Source organism: Quercus suber, unplaced genomic scaffold, assembly GCF_002906115.3.
Source record: "Quercus suber isolate HL8 unplaced genomic scaffold, Cork oak 2.0 scaffold_311, whole genome shotgun sequence".
NCBI classification, from domain to species: Eukaryota; Viridiplantae; Streptophyta; class Magnoliopsida; order Fagales; family Fagaceae; genus Quercus; species Quercus suber.
Window position 1 is genome coordinate 60,202 of NW_027069767.1, and position 19,550 is coordinate 79,751.

Genomic DNA, 19,550 nt, shown 5'->3' on the forward strand with positions numbered 1-19,550 from the left:
TCTTGAGGGTACTCGCAGCTTTCAAGAACTTGTCACGCTCTTACGCTAAGGCACTGCTCTGGCCATCGACCTCCTCGTCTAACCTGAAAAGAGCCTAGATAGCCTGCTAATAAAAACAAGTAACTCCGTAAAGAGAAATGAGAGTACTAAGCGACAAAGTTCGAATAAAGTAAATAGGTACCAAAGGACCCACCATGCCCAGATATTTCTTAAGGTCAAGGACAACCTCTGACCCACTCATATTTCTTAGCTCGGCCATGTCAGTGGGAAGAAGAAGAGACTTCTCCAGGGCATCGGCTACGAGAGCCCCCTCAGCTCCTTGAGATTCCCGTATCGATGCGTTATCCATCAGGGGCTGATCATGGAGTATGGCAGCAGGCAGCCAGGCTTGAGCCTCGGACTGCTGGATGATCTTCCTTCCTTTCCGTTGACCACCGAGCTTCAGTTGCTTTGGAGGCCTGCGAAATCTACCCTCCTCGGGCGGGGAATGGGATTTGCTCCCATCCATCGGCTCCTTACCCTTAGAAAGTCTCCTCCTTTTTGGGTCATGAGACTCGGTCTGAGGGTCTGATACTGTGGGGACAGAGGATGACCTGGTTTGCACAGTTAAAATCTGGGGCAGAGGTGTTGGGGGCTGAGGCTGCGACTCTTCCGGTGCACCCTTCTTGGAACCGCCTTCAAGCAGGTCAAGAAGATTGGTTTGGGGCTGTCTTTTTAAACCCATCTCAGCCTGAGTACCAACTCCTAGGGACCGAAGATCGGCTTTGGACAGATGAGGGACTCCTAGATCACCAGAGGGATCCTCGGACTGATCAGCTAGGTTGAACACACTATATTCGTCCTCAAAAGAGCTCAGTTCAACCACCTCCCCTGCCTTCTTAGATAGTCCTTCCTCGGCCACCGTTACTTGTTGGGATGAGGAGGGACCTGCTAGCGGAATACCTTCAGGTATGTGAGACCCCTCGGAAAATGCAAAACCGCCGTCCACCACGGTAATCTGCGTAAGCCGAGGATCACGAGCTCTAATTACGTGCTTCGGGACTGGGAATGATTTCTGAGCTGGGTCGCACCCGAGGATTTTGTGAGCAGCTCTGACCTGGTTATCGGTTTCGTTCTGGAAAAGTTCTGACCTAAGAACGGTTTCCAAATTCGCTTTGTTAACCAGGTGGAAATGACGTGCAAAGGCGCGCGGATCTGCGAAAAGAAAAGTGAAACTCCTGTGGTTAATCAACCAAAGCGGATATACAGTTATAAAAATAAAAATACTAAAACCTAGATTGTCTCCTACTTCGGATACCCTACCTGGCTCCCCCTCTACCGTTGGGCAATGAAAACCGTTGTGCCACTCCCCCGACACTATGAGGAAATCTTGAGTCAACCCTTTATTGGAATCAGGAAAACACTGGATGAGTCGGACCCTATCGTCCCTCGTCTTCATATAGTACGTCTTACCCCTCAGGTGATGAAGGTTGTAGCACCAGTTCACATCGTGGTGAGTCAGTCTCAGCCCCATTTTCTCATTCAAGGTATCTACACACCCTAATATCCTAAATACATTCACGGCACACTAGGTAGGAGCCAGGCGGAAATGCCTAAGGTAATTTAGAGTCACTGGCCTCATAGGGATTCTCATCCCTCCTTCTACGAAAGCAACTATCGGGATCACGACTTCACCCTCTCTCCTCTTAATGTACCACTCCCCTTCTTCATAATATTTCAAACTCACATTATTGGGTATCCCATAGTCAAAAATGAATTTGCTCATCATCTCGTTGGACTCAACCAACTTCTTAAACTTACCCATCCCCCAAGGACGACTAAAGATTCCAGAAGAAGAAAAGAAAGAATAGAATCAAGGAAAATTTGGGGTCAACAGAAGAATAAGACTTACAGAAATATGACGATTCTCTTCAGGTAGTGTGCAAGTTGAACCAGATTCAAATCATACGCATCAATGGTTATAAGCGCAAAAATGAGGAAACCAGGGGGTTCAAACAGGTACTTATACTCCTCCTTAGGTTCCCCAAATGTAACCGCCTGCCCATAAAAGCAGGAGATCCCCACCGAACGATTACCATCACACCGTTAAAAGTGGGAAACGTGGTGCCGCCAAAATTTAATGTGGGCACATACTGAGTCTTGAGACGCCAAAACGTACATCGGGCAGTCAAAAAGCCGCCAGCATTAGCAAGAACCGAAGTAGGGCGATTCGTCTAGAAGGCCCGTGGATATTAAAACCCTCCTCCCTGTTCGAGGGAACGTGCAGCAGGGTTTTGAGGGGCTATTGTGGGGCCCGTGGGCCTGATAGCCTCAGCCCATTGTGTAGTAGGCTCAAGGCCTGCGCCGAGGAAGGATAACCATCCAAGGCTAAATTAGGGAGAGACTCTTTTTTGGACCCACGCCGAGGACCTCTTCGTCCTCGGCATACTAAGGATAATTTTGGAAAGGGACAAGCCCAGAGCAAGCTGTCACCTCCACACTTAATGCATTCACCTAACCCCTCTGGCCGTATTAATGGGGATGCAGCCCCTTAGCAGGGCAACGTTGATCAGTGTAAACCATTTGAGTGTTGAGAAGGCCTCTGATATGACGGGCGGTCAGAAGAAAGGCGAATGGATGATCAACAGATGGAAGAACGAGATAGGACAATGAAGACTGTATAAAGAGGAGCGAGTAAAGTTAAGGGGGGGGGGGAGAAAAAGAAAAGAAGATTCTAAGTATTTTCTAATAAAAGAAGAAAGTTCATGCTCGCGGAACGCCGGCCAGCGCCTAAACCTTCGATCCACTCTCTAAAAATTTATTGTTTGGGCTTGTTGGACTGAAAACCCATTCATACTCTGGGTCCAATCCAAATTGAGTCCCTACAATAAACAAAATGCTCTTTTTGAAAAAATGTATCGCATAAATCCAACAAATTTGACTGAAGACTAAAGCAAACATTAACATACTAACTATTTGAAAAGTGTGCAATTTTTTATTAAAAAAAAATAGAGATTTTAAAATATGTCATTTGAAAACACAATTAAAGCTTGATGTGGGATTTTAGGCTAATTTTTGTTTGTTTGGGTAATTTTTAGGAAGTGCAACGTTCACAACATTTTCGCATCACTTTCATAACAAAGCCTAGGTGATCAGTATTTAATTGGGTCTAATTTGAATTTACCATTGAAATTATTTTTTTATCCACTAGTAACACTCTGTTACTTAGGATTTGTTATGAAAATGTTGTAAAAATGTTGTGAACATAGCATTTCTCGCAATTTTTTTGTTCAACTTTCAACAAACCAAAATTTTGGAGAGGTTGAACTTTATTTTTAATGGGTTCAAATTTTTATTTAGGGTGTTTAGTTAGTTAGTTAGTTAGTTAGTTTGTTTGTTTGTTTGTTTTCTCTCTCTCTCTCTCTCTCTCTCTCTCTAGGGTGGCCAATTACCTATTTTAATTTAAAAATCAATTTTTTAAGGTGTATATATATATATATATGTATGTATGTATGTATGTATATAAATTTTCAGGTCAAGGGTGGTCATGTGACCACCTTGATTAACACTTGGAGCCACCTCTAGGTAAAGGTGAAATATGTTATCAGAGAATCATTACAGTTCTACTTACCATAATTATTCTCTCACACTCATTTTTCATGTACACAATATCTACAAGGAGTAATGCTATAGTTATAAATTATTTTACAATAGTTTTACAAATAGTTAGTGTGTCAAATTTTTATTAGTTCTCATTTGGGTCTACCATTGATATTATTTTTTCACTTACCAATAACCATTAACCACATTAACATTTTGTAGAACAATTTGTAGTTCTAATATTTTCCCTCCACAATTGTATGCACTCCGATGTATGTACATTTTAAATGCAAAAAATGTGATGTATATATTTAAATCATGGAAAGCGAATGTGTCTGGTAGATGTCAAATCAGTTTTGTGAGGATCATTACCCTTTCACTTATGTCATTATTCATGTATCAAGTTATGATTCGCATTGTAATTATCATGTTGGTCCACACAATACATAGTGGTCCTTAATTTTAAACACAAAAGTGTGATGTCCACATTTAAAACATGAAAAACGGATGTATATTGTTAAATTAACTGTGTTAGAATCATTATCCTTTTCACTTATGTAATTATTCACTTTTCAAATTATGATTACCTTTGTGGAACCATCCTGTTGGTTCACATAAAACACATAGTGGTCCTTACTTCTTAGGCTTTCTCTTCCTTGATACATCCAAATTTCTACTCTATCCTCGAAATGCTAATCCTCGTTGCGAATTTTTATGCTTCTGTTTGAACTTTGAAGGCCACTGAATCAGGATGCTTGCGTAACGAATTTCAAGGTATATAAGTGCATGTTTGACAAATTGACAGGGCCATTGTGTGATGGATCTGAATAGAATGCGACAGCCATGACCATTGCACCGTATATGCATTATGTAATAGCATATTTGATGATTAAGGTTGAAAGTTAAAAAATTACTTTTAATTTTAATATTTAAATAAAAACTAAAATCAAAATAAAAGGTTTTAATTTTAAACTTTTTTTACTATTTTACCTTCTCAATTTATTTTTTCTTCTCACAATTGCATAGTAGCAATTATACTGAATCTCAATCTATTCGTGTAATGTATAAAAAGTAGATAGTCCGACAACATGAAAAAGTTAGTTGCCAATCTAGATATGGGATCTATTGGTTGTCATACTAGACAATTCTAGGCAAGGCAATAGCGTCAATTTGCAGCATGCCTAACATATGATTAAAATATAAAAATATCATCACATGCCAAAATGGCCGAAATCGCTCCTATCAGAATCAATTAACTTCACCTGCCAATTACCATGTTTGATAGTTCTTAAACATCCTTTACGAAATGCCAATATCTTCCATTAATGGCTCATTTACCATGTTTGATAGTCTCTGCTTTTGGAGTCGCCTTACTTCCGATTCGATTCATATGCACCTAACCCCATATTAGGATTTTTTTTTTTTCTTGTGGTAAAAAAAAAGAAAAAAAGAAAAAAAAAAAAAAAAGAAACTCACCGGCCAGTTAACCAAACTATCATATCAAATTCACATGTCTTTGTTTTCCTTTCAAGGTTGGTCACTACTCACTAGGTTGGGTCAGTTCACTTTCCTGGTCTGTTTAACTTATTGCTAAAAACAAAAAGGGTTGAGCTGGATTGCTGGTTGTTACTCTGAGAAGGTTCCCACCTTCTACTTTTTCTCTAGCTATAAAAAGAAGTGATTCATTTTGTCTTTCCAATGCACAGAGACAGAAAATGGAGGCCAATTATAAAATTGAGGCTGAAGTTGAATCTGTTTACAATCGGCAAAGTGAAGTAAAAGCTTTCGATGATTCAAGAGCTGGTGTCAAGGGACTCATTGATGCCGGGGTGTCAAAAATCCCACGCATGTTTATCAATCAGCAACATGATCTGGATGATAATTCTGGTTGCAGTGACTCTCAGTTCAGTATCCCAATAATCGACCTCAATGGCATCGAAAAGGAGGCAAATATCCGTGCTGAGATTGTTGACAACGTCCGTAATGCATGTGAGAAGTGGGGTTTCTTTCAAGTGACCAATCATGGAATTCCTGCGAGTGTTCTGGATGAAATAATCAATGGCATTAGAAGATTTCATGAGCAGGATGCTGAAGTGAAAAAAGAGTTCTATACGCGTGTTCTAAATAAAAAGGTGATATACAATTCCAATTTTGATCTGTTTACTGCAGCTGCAGCTAATTGGAGGGATACCTTTTCTTGTGTTCTAGCTCCTAGCCCTCCTGAGCCAGAAGAATTGCCTGCAATATGCAGGTATGTGTGGTAATATCGTAATACTACTATTAGAGTCAGAGAGTGCAGCTCTAATACGTGCATTAAGAAACAGTAAATTAACTATTTACCATGAGTCTTTTGTTTTTTGTTTTGGGAGAGTTACTAGGATTAAACTACCTATCTTCCCATAATGGTAATTGAGCTCTCCTGCGTGACTTATGTCTGGACTTTTTGTTTCATTTTGTTCACCTCAAAGCTGGACCACATTAATACGTAAGAAATAGTTTAGTTTTTAACTATCTCAATAGCCGAAGACTTACCTTCCTTCTAACACTCTCTCACACAAACAAAGCTTAGCTTCTAACTCACTCACAAATGAAAAGTTTATCTTCTGTCTCTCTCTTACATGTAAACGACTTAAGTTTTTAGGATAATTCACCTTTTGATATAAGGCATATAGAGACCACTTAATCCAAAGGTTTAATTTATGGGTTTTGGCCTAATAATCTTATATGCATGGCTCATTTAATGCATTTTAGGGTCTAAGGTGAAAACTTTAGTATGGTCTTTTCCTATACTTAAATATTAATTAAATTATTTTTTCATTAAAAAATCTTACTTTTTGTGATGCAAAATTACTACCAATTATGTTTTCCTGTTCAAGTTTGCGAACTTTTATTTTTCAATTGGTAATATGGCTAATCACTTCATATTTTTTGTGACATAGTTGATCCTAAATAAAATTTTATCAATTTTAATTTTGAAAACCTCCTTTTTGCAAACTCAGCTATAACATGCATTGTTAATAATATTATGTAAGCGATACATGCATTAAGAAAAGAATCTATCATTTTAATATAGTTTAGTGCGTTAATTGGATTATTTTAACTTATTTGTAAAACTTTTAAAACTTTCAATTCTAAAGAGAAATCTAAACCATCAATATCGGAATAATTATCATGTTTGGGATAGTCGCTCTTTCTTGACAATGTTGAATTTTGAGTATTGAATATTGGATTTCAGTAATAAATTTTGTAAAAATAAATATTGATTTTGATAGAGAGAGAAATGAAGAGTTTATGGAAATTCCACGTGTTTAGAAGATTGAAATTTTTTACATTATTGAGTCTTGAACCACCGCAAATAAAGTAAAGCATATTAAAAGAAGAGTCATGTTAACGAGTACTCTTAGAGTATTGGTTAGCAATCAATTTTAGAAAAGTTTTGACACCATATTTATGGGAAATGAAAAAAGTTGTCAAAACATTAATTAATTTTTTTTTCTTTTTTTTCATAAAAACTTTCTTTAAATGGATTTTTAACAAATTCCCTAAGGACATTTGTTAGCATTTTCCTTAAAAAAATGCATACCATTTGAAAAGACAAATAGACAATACATTTTATTGGTTGATAGAAAGGACCTTAAACTATTATTTTTGGACTAGGTGAGGGGATTACTTTTTTATTATTATGATTTTTCTACACTATAAAACAATAGATATAATATAGTCTATCGTATAAAATACCTTTTTCTATTTGGGGCCTTAGTTCATTGCCTAATGGCGTAAGGGTTGAGCCCTCGCTTATATGTATTCTTTGAATTTTTTACTTTTCCTCTTTGTGGGATTCCACTCATGCCTGTATGTTCAACATAGTTAATAATATAACATTTTTAGTTTTGATATATGGTTTTTTCTCTTTTGGGAGCAAAATCATCGTTTTGATATATGGTTTAGTTCCTACTAGAGAACCTGTAAATTTATTTGAATGACAGTTATGGCTATACATCACCTGCTATGTTCAATTTTATTTATTTACTTTTTAGCATTTCCAGTATTGCATCAGATTCTGCTCCAACATCCAGAATTACCCCTACTTTTAATATCAGCTTAATCAATTTGCAGGGACATTGTAGGTGAATATTCAAAGCATATCATAAGATTGGGGCGTACTTTATTAGAATTATTATCTGAGGCCCTTGGGCTCAATCCAAACCATCTGAGAGATATAGATTGTGCTAAGGGACTTCTCCTTCTGGGCCACTACTATCCACCATGCCCTGAGCCAGAGTTAACATTGGGGGCGACCAAGCATACTGATAGTGACTTCCTCACAATACTCTTACAGGACCAACTGGGTGGCCTCCAAGTTCTTCATGAGAACCAATGGATTGATCTTCCCCCCAAACCTGGCCATTTAGTAGTTAACATTGGAGATCTTTTACAGGCAAGTTTGTTAACGTACATATCAAGCTTAATATATTAATTACTTCCTTTGTCCCCAATTGTTGGTTCTGATTAATGCATTGTCTGTCAGGTAAAAATATACAAATTTTAACTCATTAATTTAAACTATTGAAAAAATAAATAAAAAATTGATGGTTTAAATAAAGTAAATTGTAAGATAAGAACTGTATTTATTAATTTTGAATAGAGGACTTCATTGTGAGACATCCTAAAATAGTATAGATGATCAACAATTTGGGAGTGAGTGAGTATTAAAAATGCTATTATCATTAATTTATTATTTATTATTGGAGTCAAAGCCTCTGAATTCAAACTAGAATGCACATGAGTAGTTTTTTCTAGAGTGAAGTAACTTCACGGACATAGGCCCCCCAATTGTGGCGGTGTTGGCTCTGCCAGCACTATCCAATTGCACTAGCTTAAACTATAAAACATGGTGTATTTAATCATTTAAAAATAATTTTAACAATAATCAGTTTTTTTTTTTTTTAATGGGAACAATAATCAGGTTTTAACTTTGTTAACTTCTAAAAGATTCAATTTCTGACTTACTACTTAGGTTTAAACTTTTTAGTCTTTAGCTACATAATTTTTTCATAGAATTGTCTTTGAATTTGTGTTAGGTTAAGCCCAAATAAGGTGAATACATGAGGGGGTGTGAAAATTTTGGAGATTTTTTTTGTGTCTGGCAGGACACTAATAAAATGTGCTTATATCTTCGTGTGTTCATGTGTTCTTCGGATGCAGCTTATCTCCAATGACAAGGTCAAAAGTGTTTATCACAGAGTGCTGGTGAAAAATGAGGGCCCAAGAATTTCTGTGGCATGTTTTCTGAGACCACAAGTTCAGATAGGAGATTCCTTGAAAGTTTATGGACCAATCAAAGAGTTGGTACCGGAAGATAGCTCTCCAATCTACAGGGAAACCTCTGTCAAAGACTACCTGCAACACTTCTATAAGAAAGGGCTTGACGGGACCTCTGCACTACCACATTTCAAGTTATGATGTTAGCCTTGTATTGATGAAATAGGTGTCAATACAAAACTCATGCTTATGTATTAGCCATGATGGCGATGCATGCCATGGCTATAGAAGGATTTTTCCCTAAGAAGCATTATGTTTTTTTTTTTTTTTTGAATTATCAAATACTGTCTCAGTGAAGTTTATATTTTTAATATTAGTAAATTACCCATGATATCTGTGTTAGAAATCACCACTAAGGCACTAACTCTCTTGTCTCTAGAAATTTCTGGAGTTTCTCTCAATTTCTTTCTCTCCGGAATTTGCCTAACACTAATTGGTTGCACATGGGAAGAGGGAAAGAAGAGAAAAGAATGAGGTAAAGGATGTGATATAGAAAGGGAAGAGAAAATGTTTCTCTCCCATATGTTTGCAAACAGGAAAGGAAAGAGAAGAAAAAATAAATGGTAACACAAGAATTATTTTTTATTACTTTTATACCCTTATGAAGTAGGAAGGGAGGAACAAAGAATTAATGGAAAAATTGACATTTTGGGAGCTATTGAAAGTCAAAATTGGGCGAAAATGGCACATTATCACTATTTAGCAAAAAAACTAGCAATCTACCACTGTTTTGGAAATATGTAAGGATCTATCACCTTTTTAAAACTTGAGTTTGTAAAACTCGAGTTTGCCATGAAACTTGAGTTCCAAAAACTCGAGTTCTTTGAAAAAATATACCTTGAAAAATTTTGAAAATTTTTTATGGTACTCCGTAAAAAATTTTCAAAATTTTTCTATAGTACTCGAGTTCCAAAAACTCGAGTACCATGAAAAACTCGATTTCACCAAATTCAAGTACCCAAATAATGATATATTCCTACATATTTCTGAAACAGTAGTAAATTGCAATATAGTTTGCAAAAAAGTGCTATTGGTCTATTTTCACCGTCAAAATTGGCTATTGGCATTTTTAACTGGAGTTTTCTTTCCATTCATCCCAATTTGGGTAGATAAAAAAAAATGTGGGTCCGAATGGTTTTCTTCCAATTTTTTATCATTTCCTTTCTATCAAAGCAACCAAACATAGGAAATACCATATTTTCCTTCCTTTTCCCTTCTCCTCTCTCCAATTCCACTATATCCAAACAATGCATAAATAAATTTCAGCCGCAACTTTGTAAAGTGTCTAGAATTAGAAGCTTGGGGAAAAATAATATTTTATTGTTAGAAAAAGGATAAAGTTAAACCTTCAAAGTCGGTTTCTTAACCTACATAAATCTAGTATGGGGATGTGATGGTGCGCATGCTGTGTGACTTGTGAAGTGTGTGTCATAACTCATAACCACCAAGTGTTGTAGACTAAAGATTGAAGCGAAGTCAATAAGAAGTGTCCTAGTGTGGTGTTATGGGAGTCTAAACTCTAAACAAGTGAGGTGTGTGCAAGTGTATGTGGTAAGTGCCGTGTGTGCAGTGAAACTATGAAAGAAAGGGGCGCACTAGTGTTAGGGAGTCAAGTGTATGTGGTAAGTGTTGTGCGTGCAGTGAAACTATGAAAGAAAGGGGCGCACTAGTGTTAGTGAGTCAAAGCATTAATTAGTGCTTGTGAGCATCTCCAATAGATTAGTCAAAGTCATTTTTTAAAGAACAAATTCAAAAAATCAGAAACTTTTCCAAAAAATTTTTTGAAGTTGCTACAGTAATTCTCTTGATTTGTTCTCTGTAGCAACTCCAAATGAATTTTTTCCAACAAATTAATAAGCAACAATTATTTCTCTCTCCCTCCTCTAGTCTCTTTCTTTTAGTCTTTGCTTCTCTCTCAAAGACTCAAACGTCTCATATAATCAAAACAAAAAACACAATAAAATCCAAATCTTATAACAACAAAGTTGAATCAAAACTCAAAACGCAATAGAATCACAAAACACAAATTTTCTCATAAAACCAATGAAAAAAAAAAAAAAACAAAAAACAAAAAACAAAAAAACAAACAAACAAATGATCTGACCCATATGGGTTACTAGGTGCATGTCTTTGGTGGTAGAGGTGGAGAAGACGATGGAGGGCAATGGTGGTGATCTCTCTCCCTTGGTGAAGCACGGGTGATTTCCTTCTCCCTCTCATTCTTTTTCTCTCTCCGTTTGATGAGAATGAACAAAATGGGTGAATGGCAAGGAAAAAATTGCAAACTAACACCAATTCCCAAACAATTTTGTTAATTAGCAATGTTTTTAAACTATCTAGGAAACTAACATCTCGAGTCTCTTAGACTTGAGTTCACTATAGCAACTCGAGCCTAAGAGACTTGAGATCAACGTGCTAGTAGTGAAAATCGAGTTTTACACACTCGTTTTCCTTTCTTGTTGACCCACTGCTCTTTCTTTTCTTCCTTCATTGTTCTTTCTTTTCTTCCTTTGTTCTTCATTTTCCAGATCAATAGACCTAAATCAAACCCCAAGAACAAACCCCTTCGTTCTTCATTCTTTACACCAACTAGACCAAAATCAAACCCAGAACAAACCCTTTCATTCTTCATTTAGTCCGAGCCTTTGCTGCCTGGGTTTTAGTCCGAGTTGCTGCCTGGAGCCTTCTTCGTGGTTTCCATCTTCCATCTTTGCTGGGTTTGTGTTTATCTCTTTGCTTTGTTGTGGACTTGTGTTTTTGATCTCTTTGTTGGGTTTGTGTTTCTGTCACTTTACAAAACTCAAGCCTCAAAGGCTCGATTTAGCACAACAAATTCAAGTGTCTTAAACTTGAGATGTTAGTTTTCTAAATAGTTTGGAAATGTTGCTAACTAACGAAATTGTTTGGAGATTAGTGTTAGTTTGCAATTTTTTTTGAATGACAATGGCCTTTGTTTTGTTTAACTAAAACACTGAACACTTGTGGCCTTTTAATTTTTGTTTTCTTATTTTATTTTATTTTTTTGAGGGAGAACGTGTGGCCTTTAGCTTTAATGAATAGTAAAAAGAAAAAAAAAAAAAAAAAAAAATCTAATGGTAAACTTTTTAAGGAAAATTAATTAAAAGTTAATGAATAAAAACAATAAACCCTCTATGAAGGCATGCATAATATTGCATAACATGATCATTTAAGATGTATGTGATGCCAATGGAGCAGAAGACTTATGAATAAGTGCCTGAAAGCATCCCTATAAGAGTGTCCCACAAGCCTACAGAAGAATCTAGTCAATTTATGGGTTCATTGCAGCCCGAGAAAAAAAAATTAAAAATAGAGAAACTCATTCTGAACTCCAATTGGATCTCGTTGAGCACTTGTGGCAATGATATAGTGAGTCGTAAGATCATCTAATTTTAAGTTTTATACTTGCATTAATTTTTATGTCTTTAGTCTTTATTGTAATTTGAAATTTTCTTCATTTATGTTTGTCTTATATAGATAAAATTCAATGAAATTTGAAGTTTGTCAAATTTATGTTAACGTCGAAATTTATCAAGTCTTTTGAAAAATATGACATTGAGAAATATTACCATTTGAAAAATATGACCCTTAAAAAAAAAGGCTATTAAGAAAATATGTTTGTTGAAAATTTTGAAAATGTTATTGATGGAAAATTTACAAATATAATGGTTAGGAATTTGGAAAGAGAAAACAATAGGTCCAGAGCTGGCGTAAAACCAGTGTTTTACGCCAGCCAATGAGACCACGCCACGTCAGCTTCACTTAAGTCAACAGTATAACCTCAACAACAACAACAACAACAACAACAGCAAAAAAAAAAAAAAAAAAAAAACATTTCACGCTCATATAAAAAAAAAAAAAAAAAAAAAAAAAAAGAAAAAAAAAAAAGAAAACAAACAAACAAACAAACAAACAAATGCTCTGGCCTATCTGGGTTACAAGGTGCATGTCTTTGGTGGTAAAGGCAGAGAAGAAAATTAAGGGTAATGGTGGTGATCTCTCTCCCTCGGTGGAGCACGGGTGATTTCCCTCTCCCTCTCATTCTTTTTCTCTCTTCGTTTGATGAGAATGAACAAAATGGGTGAATGGCAAGGAAAAAATTGCAAACTAACACCAATTCCCAAACAATTTTGTTAATTAGCAATGTTTTTAAACTATTTAGGAAACTAACATCTTGAGTCTCTTAGACTCGAGTTCACTGTAGCAACTCAAGCCTAAGAGACTCGAGATCAATGTGCTAGTAGTGAAAATTGAGTTTTACACACTCGATTTCCTTTCTTGTTAACTCACTGCTCTTCCTTTTCTTCCTTCATTGTTCTTTCTTTTCTTCCTTTGTTCTTCATTCTCCAGATCAATAGACCTAAATCAAACCCCAAGAACAAACCCCTTCATTCTTCATTCTCTACACCAACTAGACCCAAATCAAACCCGGAACAAACTCTTTCATTCTTCATTCGGTCCGACCTTCGCTGCTTGGGTTTTAGTCCAAGCCGCCACCTAGGTTCAATCTGAGCTACCTGGAGCCTTCTTCGTGGTTTCCATCTTCCATCTTTGTTGGGTTTGTGTTTATCTCTTTGCTTCGTTGTGGACTTGTGTTTTTGATCTCTTTGTTGGGTTTGTGTTTCTGTCGCTTTACAAAACTCAAGCCTCAAAGGCTCGATTTAGCACAACAAATTCAAGTGTCTTAAACTTGAGATGTTAGTTTTCTAAATAGTTTGGAAATGTTGCTAACTAACGAAATTGTTTGGAGATTAGTGTTAGTTTGCAATTTTTTTTGAATGGCAATGGCCTCTGTTTTGTTTAACTAAAACACTAAACACTTGTGGCCTTTTAATTTTTGTTTTCTTATTTTATTTTATTTTTTTAAGGGAGAACTTGTGGCCTTTAGCTTTAATGAAGAGTAAAAAAAAAAAAGAAACTCTAATGGTAAACATTTTAAGGAAAATTAATTAGAAGTTAATGAATAAAAACAATAAACCCTCTATGAAGGCATGCATAATATTGCATAACATGATCATTTAAGATATATGTGATGCTAATGGAGCAGAAGACTTATGAATAAGTGCCTGAAAGCATCCCTATAAGAGTGTCCCACAAGCCTATAGAAGAATCTAGTCAATTTACGGGATCATTGCAGCCCGAGAAAAAAAATTAAAAATAGAGAAACTCATTCTGAACTCCAATTGGATCTCGTTGAGCACTTGTGGCAACGATATAGCAAGTTGTAAGATCATCTAATTTTAAGTTTTATACCTGCATTAATTTTTATGTCTTTAGTCTTTATTGTAATTTGAAATTTTCTTCATTTATGTTTGTCTTATATAGGTAAAATTCGATGAAATTTAAAATTTGCCAAATTTATGTTAATCTTGAAATTTATCAAGTCTTTTTGAAAAATATGACTATTGAGAAATATTACCATCTGAAAAATATGACCCTTAAAAAAAAGGCTATTAAGAAAATATGTTTGTTGAAAATTTTGAAAATGATATTGATGGAAAATTTACAAATACAATGGTTAGGAATTTGAAAAGAGAAAATAGGTTCGGAGCTGGCGTAAAACCAGTGTTTTACGCCAGCCAACGAGACCACGCCACGTCAGCTTCACTTAAGTCAACAGTATAACCTCAACAACAACAACAACAACAACAACAACAACAACAACAAAAAAAAAAAAAAAACATTTCATGCACACGGCTTCCTCTCTTCTCATCTCTTCCTCCACGCCATTCCTCTCTTCTCATTTACTCAATCAAAATCCAACTCTCATGAACATTTACCATGATTTGAGAAAACCTCAAAGTGTATCAGACAAGAATCACTATACCAAAAGACAATGACAAAATCATATCTAAACTAAAAGCCATAAGAACAGCAAAAGAAAGAGAACCCCTCCTAGAGCTCAGAAAAGCTCAATTAGAGATGAATTTACAGAGCAAAATCCCTCCCTCTAGCCTTACCAATAACAAGCCTCTATACAATCACCAGATGGTTTTCGGACCTTGCTCCTTCAAGAAGCTAACATAGAAATGACGCACACCAACAGTATAATCACCATGACAGCCCAAACCTAGTAAACCCATGCCTTGTTCTTCTTCATCTGATTGGCATAGTAAAGACTGTTAGTTCCACCACTAATAAAGTGACCAGCATTGGCCACATTCTCTTCAATATCATCCATCTTTTCTCCTTGTGTCTCAACTAGAACAGCCGTGTCAAGGAAAATCTAATGAAGCTTAGTCAAGCTCCTCTGAATATCCATCAAAGCCTCATGCCTCTCTTTACTCCTCAAATCTAACTCAGTATTCCTTATGAATATACACTCACCCTCCATTCTCATCAAAAAGGAAATGCTCAAAATTGGAAAATTTCTGATGAAGCAAACAAAAAATCCGAACACCCAATTCGAAATCCAAATTGGGGATCGTGGCTTACGGTGACTCCGGTTTGTTTCCAAGCACCACGCACAGCTCCGGTGAAATCTGTGGAGGTGAGCTCCGATGGGCGATCTGTGTGGCGGTGGTGGAGGTTTGGCGTGAAGGAAGAGATGAGAACTACAATCTGTGTGGCAGTGGTGGAGGTTCGGCGTGAAGGAAGAGATGAGAAGAGAGGAAGCTGTAAGCGTGAATTTTTTTTTTTAAATGAAGAATTTAAGAAACAAAACATATCTAAATTTTGTCCTTTCAAAAAATAAGGAAATAAAATATAAATATTACTGTTTACTTTTCAATAAGTACAAAAATGGAGAGAAACTACAGAAGCCAAAAAGTGCTGTAATTTCGGAGCTTCTGCTATAGCAACATTATGCTAATGTGAGCATTCTCATCAGCTCTCTCAAATGTGCCAAATGCCAAATATTTGGCACATTTGGCACATCAAACACAAAAACGGACTCTCATCAGCTGTGCTAAATGTCTCAAAATTTTGAGACATACTACAGTATGCTCTCAAATATAAGAGTATACGGACAAGAATGCCAAACACAGTTTGGCTTATTTAATTCGTTTTTTCTCTCTCCTCCTATCAGATGTCTCTCTCCTATCTCACCCATCTCTCTCTCTCTCCATCTGGCATTCTCATCGCCATCTGGCCACGCCGATCTCGCCATCACCGATCTCGCCTTGCCGATCTCGCCACGCCAATTTCACCATTCCGAGAGACAGATTGCCCAAGCTCGCCACTGTTGCTTGCCGTGTGTCGTGGGTGAGATTTTCTCGCCATGGATGGTGGGCTTTGCTCGCCGTGGGTCTGGGTTTTGCCGTTGTGGGTATGGGTTTGTTGATTCGATGTTTGAGGCTTGGGTTTGAATGGGTTGTAGGTTGTGGGTCTTGGCTATGGTATTTCTTTTCTTTTCTTTTCTTTTTCTTTTTTTTTCTTCAAAAAAAAAAAAAAAAAAAAAATTTGTGGTTTGATGGGTGGGCTCGGATGGGCAGTGGTGGTGGTGTTATGTTGATTTTAGTGGTTTGGTTGATTTTGGATTTTAGCTATGGTGGTCGGTGGTAGTGGGTTGGTTGGTTGATTTTGGATTTTGGTTATGGTTGTCGGTAGTGGTGGATTGTGGTGGTTGTAGGGGTGAGCTACTATGGGCAGTGGTGGTGGTGTGGTGCTATGGGTAGTGGTGGTGGTGGTGGTGATGGTGGTGGTGGGGGGAGGGGCCTATGTAGCATATATTACTGTTTGAATTTTATTTTAATGATATTTTAATGTGTTGTATATATTATTTTAATGTTTAAAATAGAATAATAGAACATCTGATAAATGTTATGTTGTAAAATAATGTACTAAAATGATAAAGTAAATTTTTGATGTGTCAAAATGACATTTTTTTTTTTTTAGAGAGCTAATGAGAATGTCCTTAGAAAGCAAAGTTCATTATTTTGTTTGCAACAATATCCATGTAGTTTGTGGTGGTGATGTAAGAAAATCTTGTCTTCTTCTACCGCAACTTTAAGAAGTCTTTTAAGAGGGTATCCCATCAAGGTCTTGTTGTACTGTAAGAGTCTTGCAAAGAAAGAAGATGGTGGCAAATAGTACAGATGAAAATCAGGCAGGGGACTCCAATTTCGACTGGAAAAGTGAGATACAAGCATTTGATGAATCAAAAACCGGAGTTAAGGGACTCCTGGACTCTGGAGTGACACAAATTCCCCGAATTTTCCACTGTGCACAATTAAGTCCTGATGAGAGGTCAGGAAGTGATTACCAGTTCAGTATTCCTGTTATAGACCTTGAAGGCATCCATAGTCATTGACCAAGTTCGAGATGCATGTGAAAAATGGGGGTTTTTTCAGGTAGTTAATCATGGAATACCCGTTAATGTTCTGGATGAGATGATCAATGGAATACAGAGGTTTCATGAGCAGGATACTGAGGTGAAGAAAGAGTTCTATTCGAACGATTATGGAAAAAAAGTGCTCTATCTATCCAATTATGATGTGTACCAATCAGCAGCAGCTAATTGGAGGGATACATTTATTTGTTTTGCAGCACCTAATCCACCTGAACTGGAAGAACTGCCGGCAGTTTGTAGGTATGTGGTAAAACTAATCTTAGTATTTTTGATGCGTCATTAAATGATGGAACCCCTTTGATATATAGGGAGATCCGGAAGTGGCACTGAGCCATGAGCTCTTGGCATATACAGTCCTATATTTAGCTTCAGAACCCTGGCTTCCAATCCACATTATTTACATGTTATCAGCCGGCTGAGACAATTTGAGGCTTGCTCTTAAACATATGGTATTTTTTAAGTCATGCATCTACTAAGATCTACAGTCAAGGCAATTTTATTTAGGCCAAAACACATTTTTAAGTTATGAACTACCATGTCATAGATTTGCCTTTATCTTCTTCTAACTTCAATTTGACTTGTAATAACTCCTGTGGCTGTTTGTGCATCTATGATCTACCATGGAAGGCACATAGTAAATGAATACTCAAAGCGAGCAATAAACTTGGGGCTTACTCTATTTGAGTTACTATCCGAGGCTCTTGGGCTAAGCTCCAGCCACCTAAAAGACATGGATTGTGCTGAGGGGCTTCTCCTTCTAGGTAATCACTACCCGAAATGCTCCGAACCAGAACTGACTGTGGGCGCTAGCGTCCACACTGATGGCAGCTTCATTACCATACCGTTACAAGACCATATAGGTGGCCTCCAAGTTCTACTTGAGAATCAATGGGTTAACGTTCCACCCATTCATGGAGCTAATTTGGTCGTCAATGTTGGAGATCTTCTCCAGGCAAGTCTGTTTTATTTTGCTTTATTTATTTATTTTTATTATTATCAAAATCAACTCATCGTTGCCATTGTCATTGTCATCATCATCATCACATCGTCATTTTTATATGGTTCCAGAGGCATATGGGTATATATACTTTCTATCTTAAGGAAATATAATACTCCTAACATGATATAATCTAATTGTTTAATTGTACTGCAATATATATTTGATATTGTTAGTTTGCATCTGCAAGCTACTATGGATTTTAGAAATCATAGATTGTTCAATGTTTCTGGTATAGAGTGGTCAAGTCTTCTGCAAGAGATTGTAACATTGTATTAGATTCAGAAACCAAATTTGAAGTAGATTATAAATGAATGCATCGATGATCAACATTAGTCCTGGTGAATGCTCCTTTTGTCACATAACATATTTGAGGAATTTAACATGGCAAATACAAATAAATTGCACAAAATTGTTTTGTGGTCCTGATTTCTAGTATTTGGGCAGTTCATCACAAACGACAAGTTCATTAGCGTTAATCACAGAGTATTAGCGAAGCATGTCGGGCCAAGAATTTCTGTGGCTATTTTTTTTAGACCCAATGTTCAGGCGAGCTCAAGAGTTTATGGACCAATCAAGGAGTTGTTATCAGAAGAAAATCCCCCATTGTACAGGGAGACCGATGCAAAAGAATATCTGGCGCGCTACTTCTCAAAAGGGGTTGACGGGATCTCTCCGTTACAACATTTCAGGTTGTGAAGATGTCAGCGAAGGTTTAGATGCTACGTTGTAGATGGTAGAACTAGTCATGGTTCAAATTGTATGCGAATCTTTTGTTGTGTCTTCTTATAATGACTCTAGAAGTCTACTATGCTTACTCAATAATACGAAAGAAATGTCAAACTTATATATCATGTGTAAGTAATAAGTATAATGCATTATTACACACACACACACACACACATACAAAACACTTCAGTCTGATTAGTTATTGAAATGACATTTGAGAATTATATGTTTAGACCCCTACAACGAATTGTTACCAATTTTAACAAGTTAATTCAATTAAATACTAGATAGTTAACTAGTCAAGATTTCAAGCTCCATGATATTCATGAATAAAAGCATTCAAAGAAGTAAATAACAATCACACCCATGCAAATAGAAAAATACCATTCTTCTGCATTTTTTTTTTTTTTTTTTGGTGTGGTACTTTTGAAGTGAGGAGGGGAATTCAAATCTTAGACATTTAGGTTTAAAACACCCAAATATGTCATTGAGGTGCAGGTCATTGGCACCCTTTTCTTCATTGGCGTTGCATTAAATATGTCTGTTGCAAAATATATTCTTTTGGGGGATTTTATTGTGGCTTCCTAACTAGCTTGATACCTTGCTATATTAGTG

General features: G+C 36.5%; 1 protein-coding gene and 1 pseudogene across 1 annotated transcript; both read left to right on the forward strand.

Annotated features, from left to right (window-relative positions):
- Nucleotides 1-5,185: 5,185 nt before the first annotated feature.
- Nucleotides 5,186-9,229, forward strand: LOC112031511 (1-aminocyclopropane-1-carboxylate oxidase homolog 1). The gene is made up of 3 exons (XM_065782708.1): nt 5,186-5,830; nt 7,696-8,017; nt 8,785-9,229. The coding sequence occupies exons 1-3, from the start codon at nt 5,295-5,297 to the stop codon at nt 9,040-9,042; spliced, it is 1,116 nt and encodes a 371-aa protein (XP_065638780.1). The 5' UTR covers nt 5,186-5,294; the 3' UTR covers nt 9,043-9,229.
- Nucleotides 9,230-16,936: 7,707 nt separating this feature from the next.
- On the forward strand, nt 16,937-19,053 carry LOC111998250 (1-aminocyclopropane-1-carboxylate oxidase homolog 1-like; annotated as a pseudogene).
- The last annotated feature ends 497 nt before the right edge of the window (nt 19,054-19,550 follow it).

Coding starts and splice junctions, on each gene's coding strand:
- LOC112031511 (XM_065782708.1), top strand. CDS start 5,295: ATGGAGGCCAATTATAAAATTGAGGCTGAAGTTGAATCTGTTTACAAT. Junction 5,831..7,695: donor GAATTGCCTGCAATATGCAG/GTATGTGTGGTA, acceptor ATCAATTTGCAG/GGACATTGTAGGTGAATATT. Junction 8,018..8,784: donor ACATTGGAGATCTTTTACAG/GCAAGTTTGTTA, acceptor CTTCGGATGCAG/CTTATCTCCAATGACAAGGT.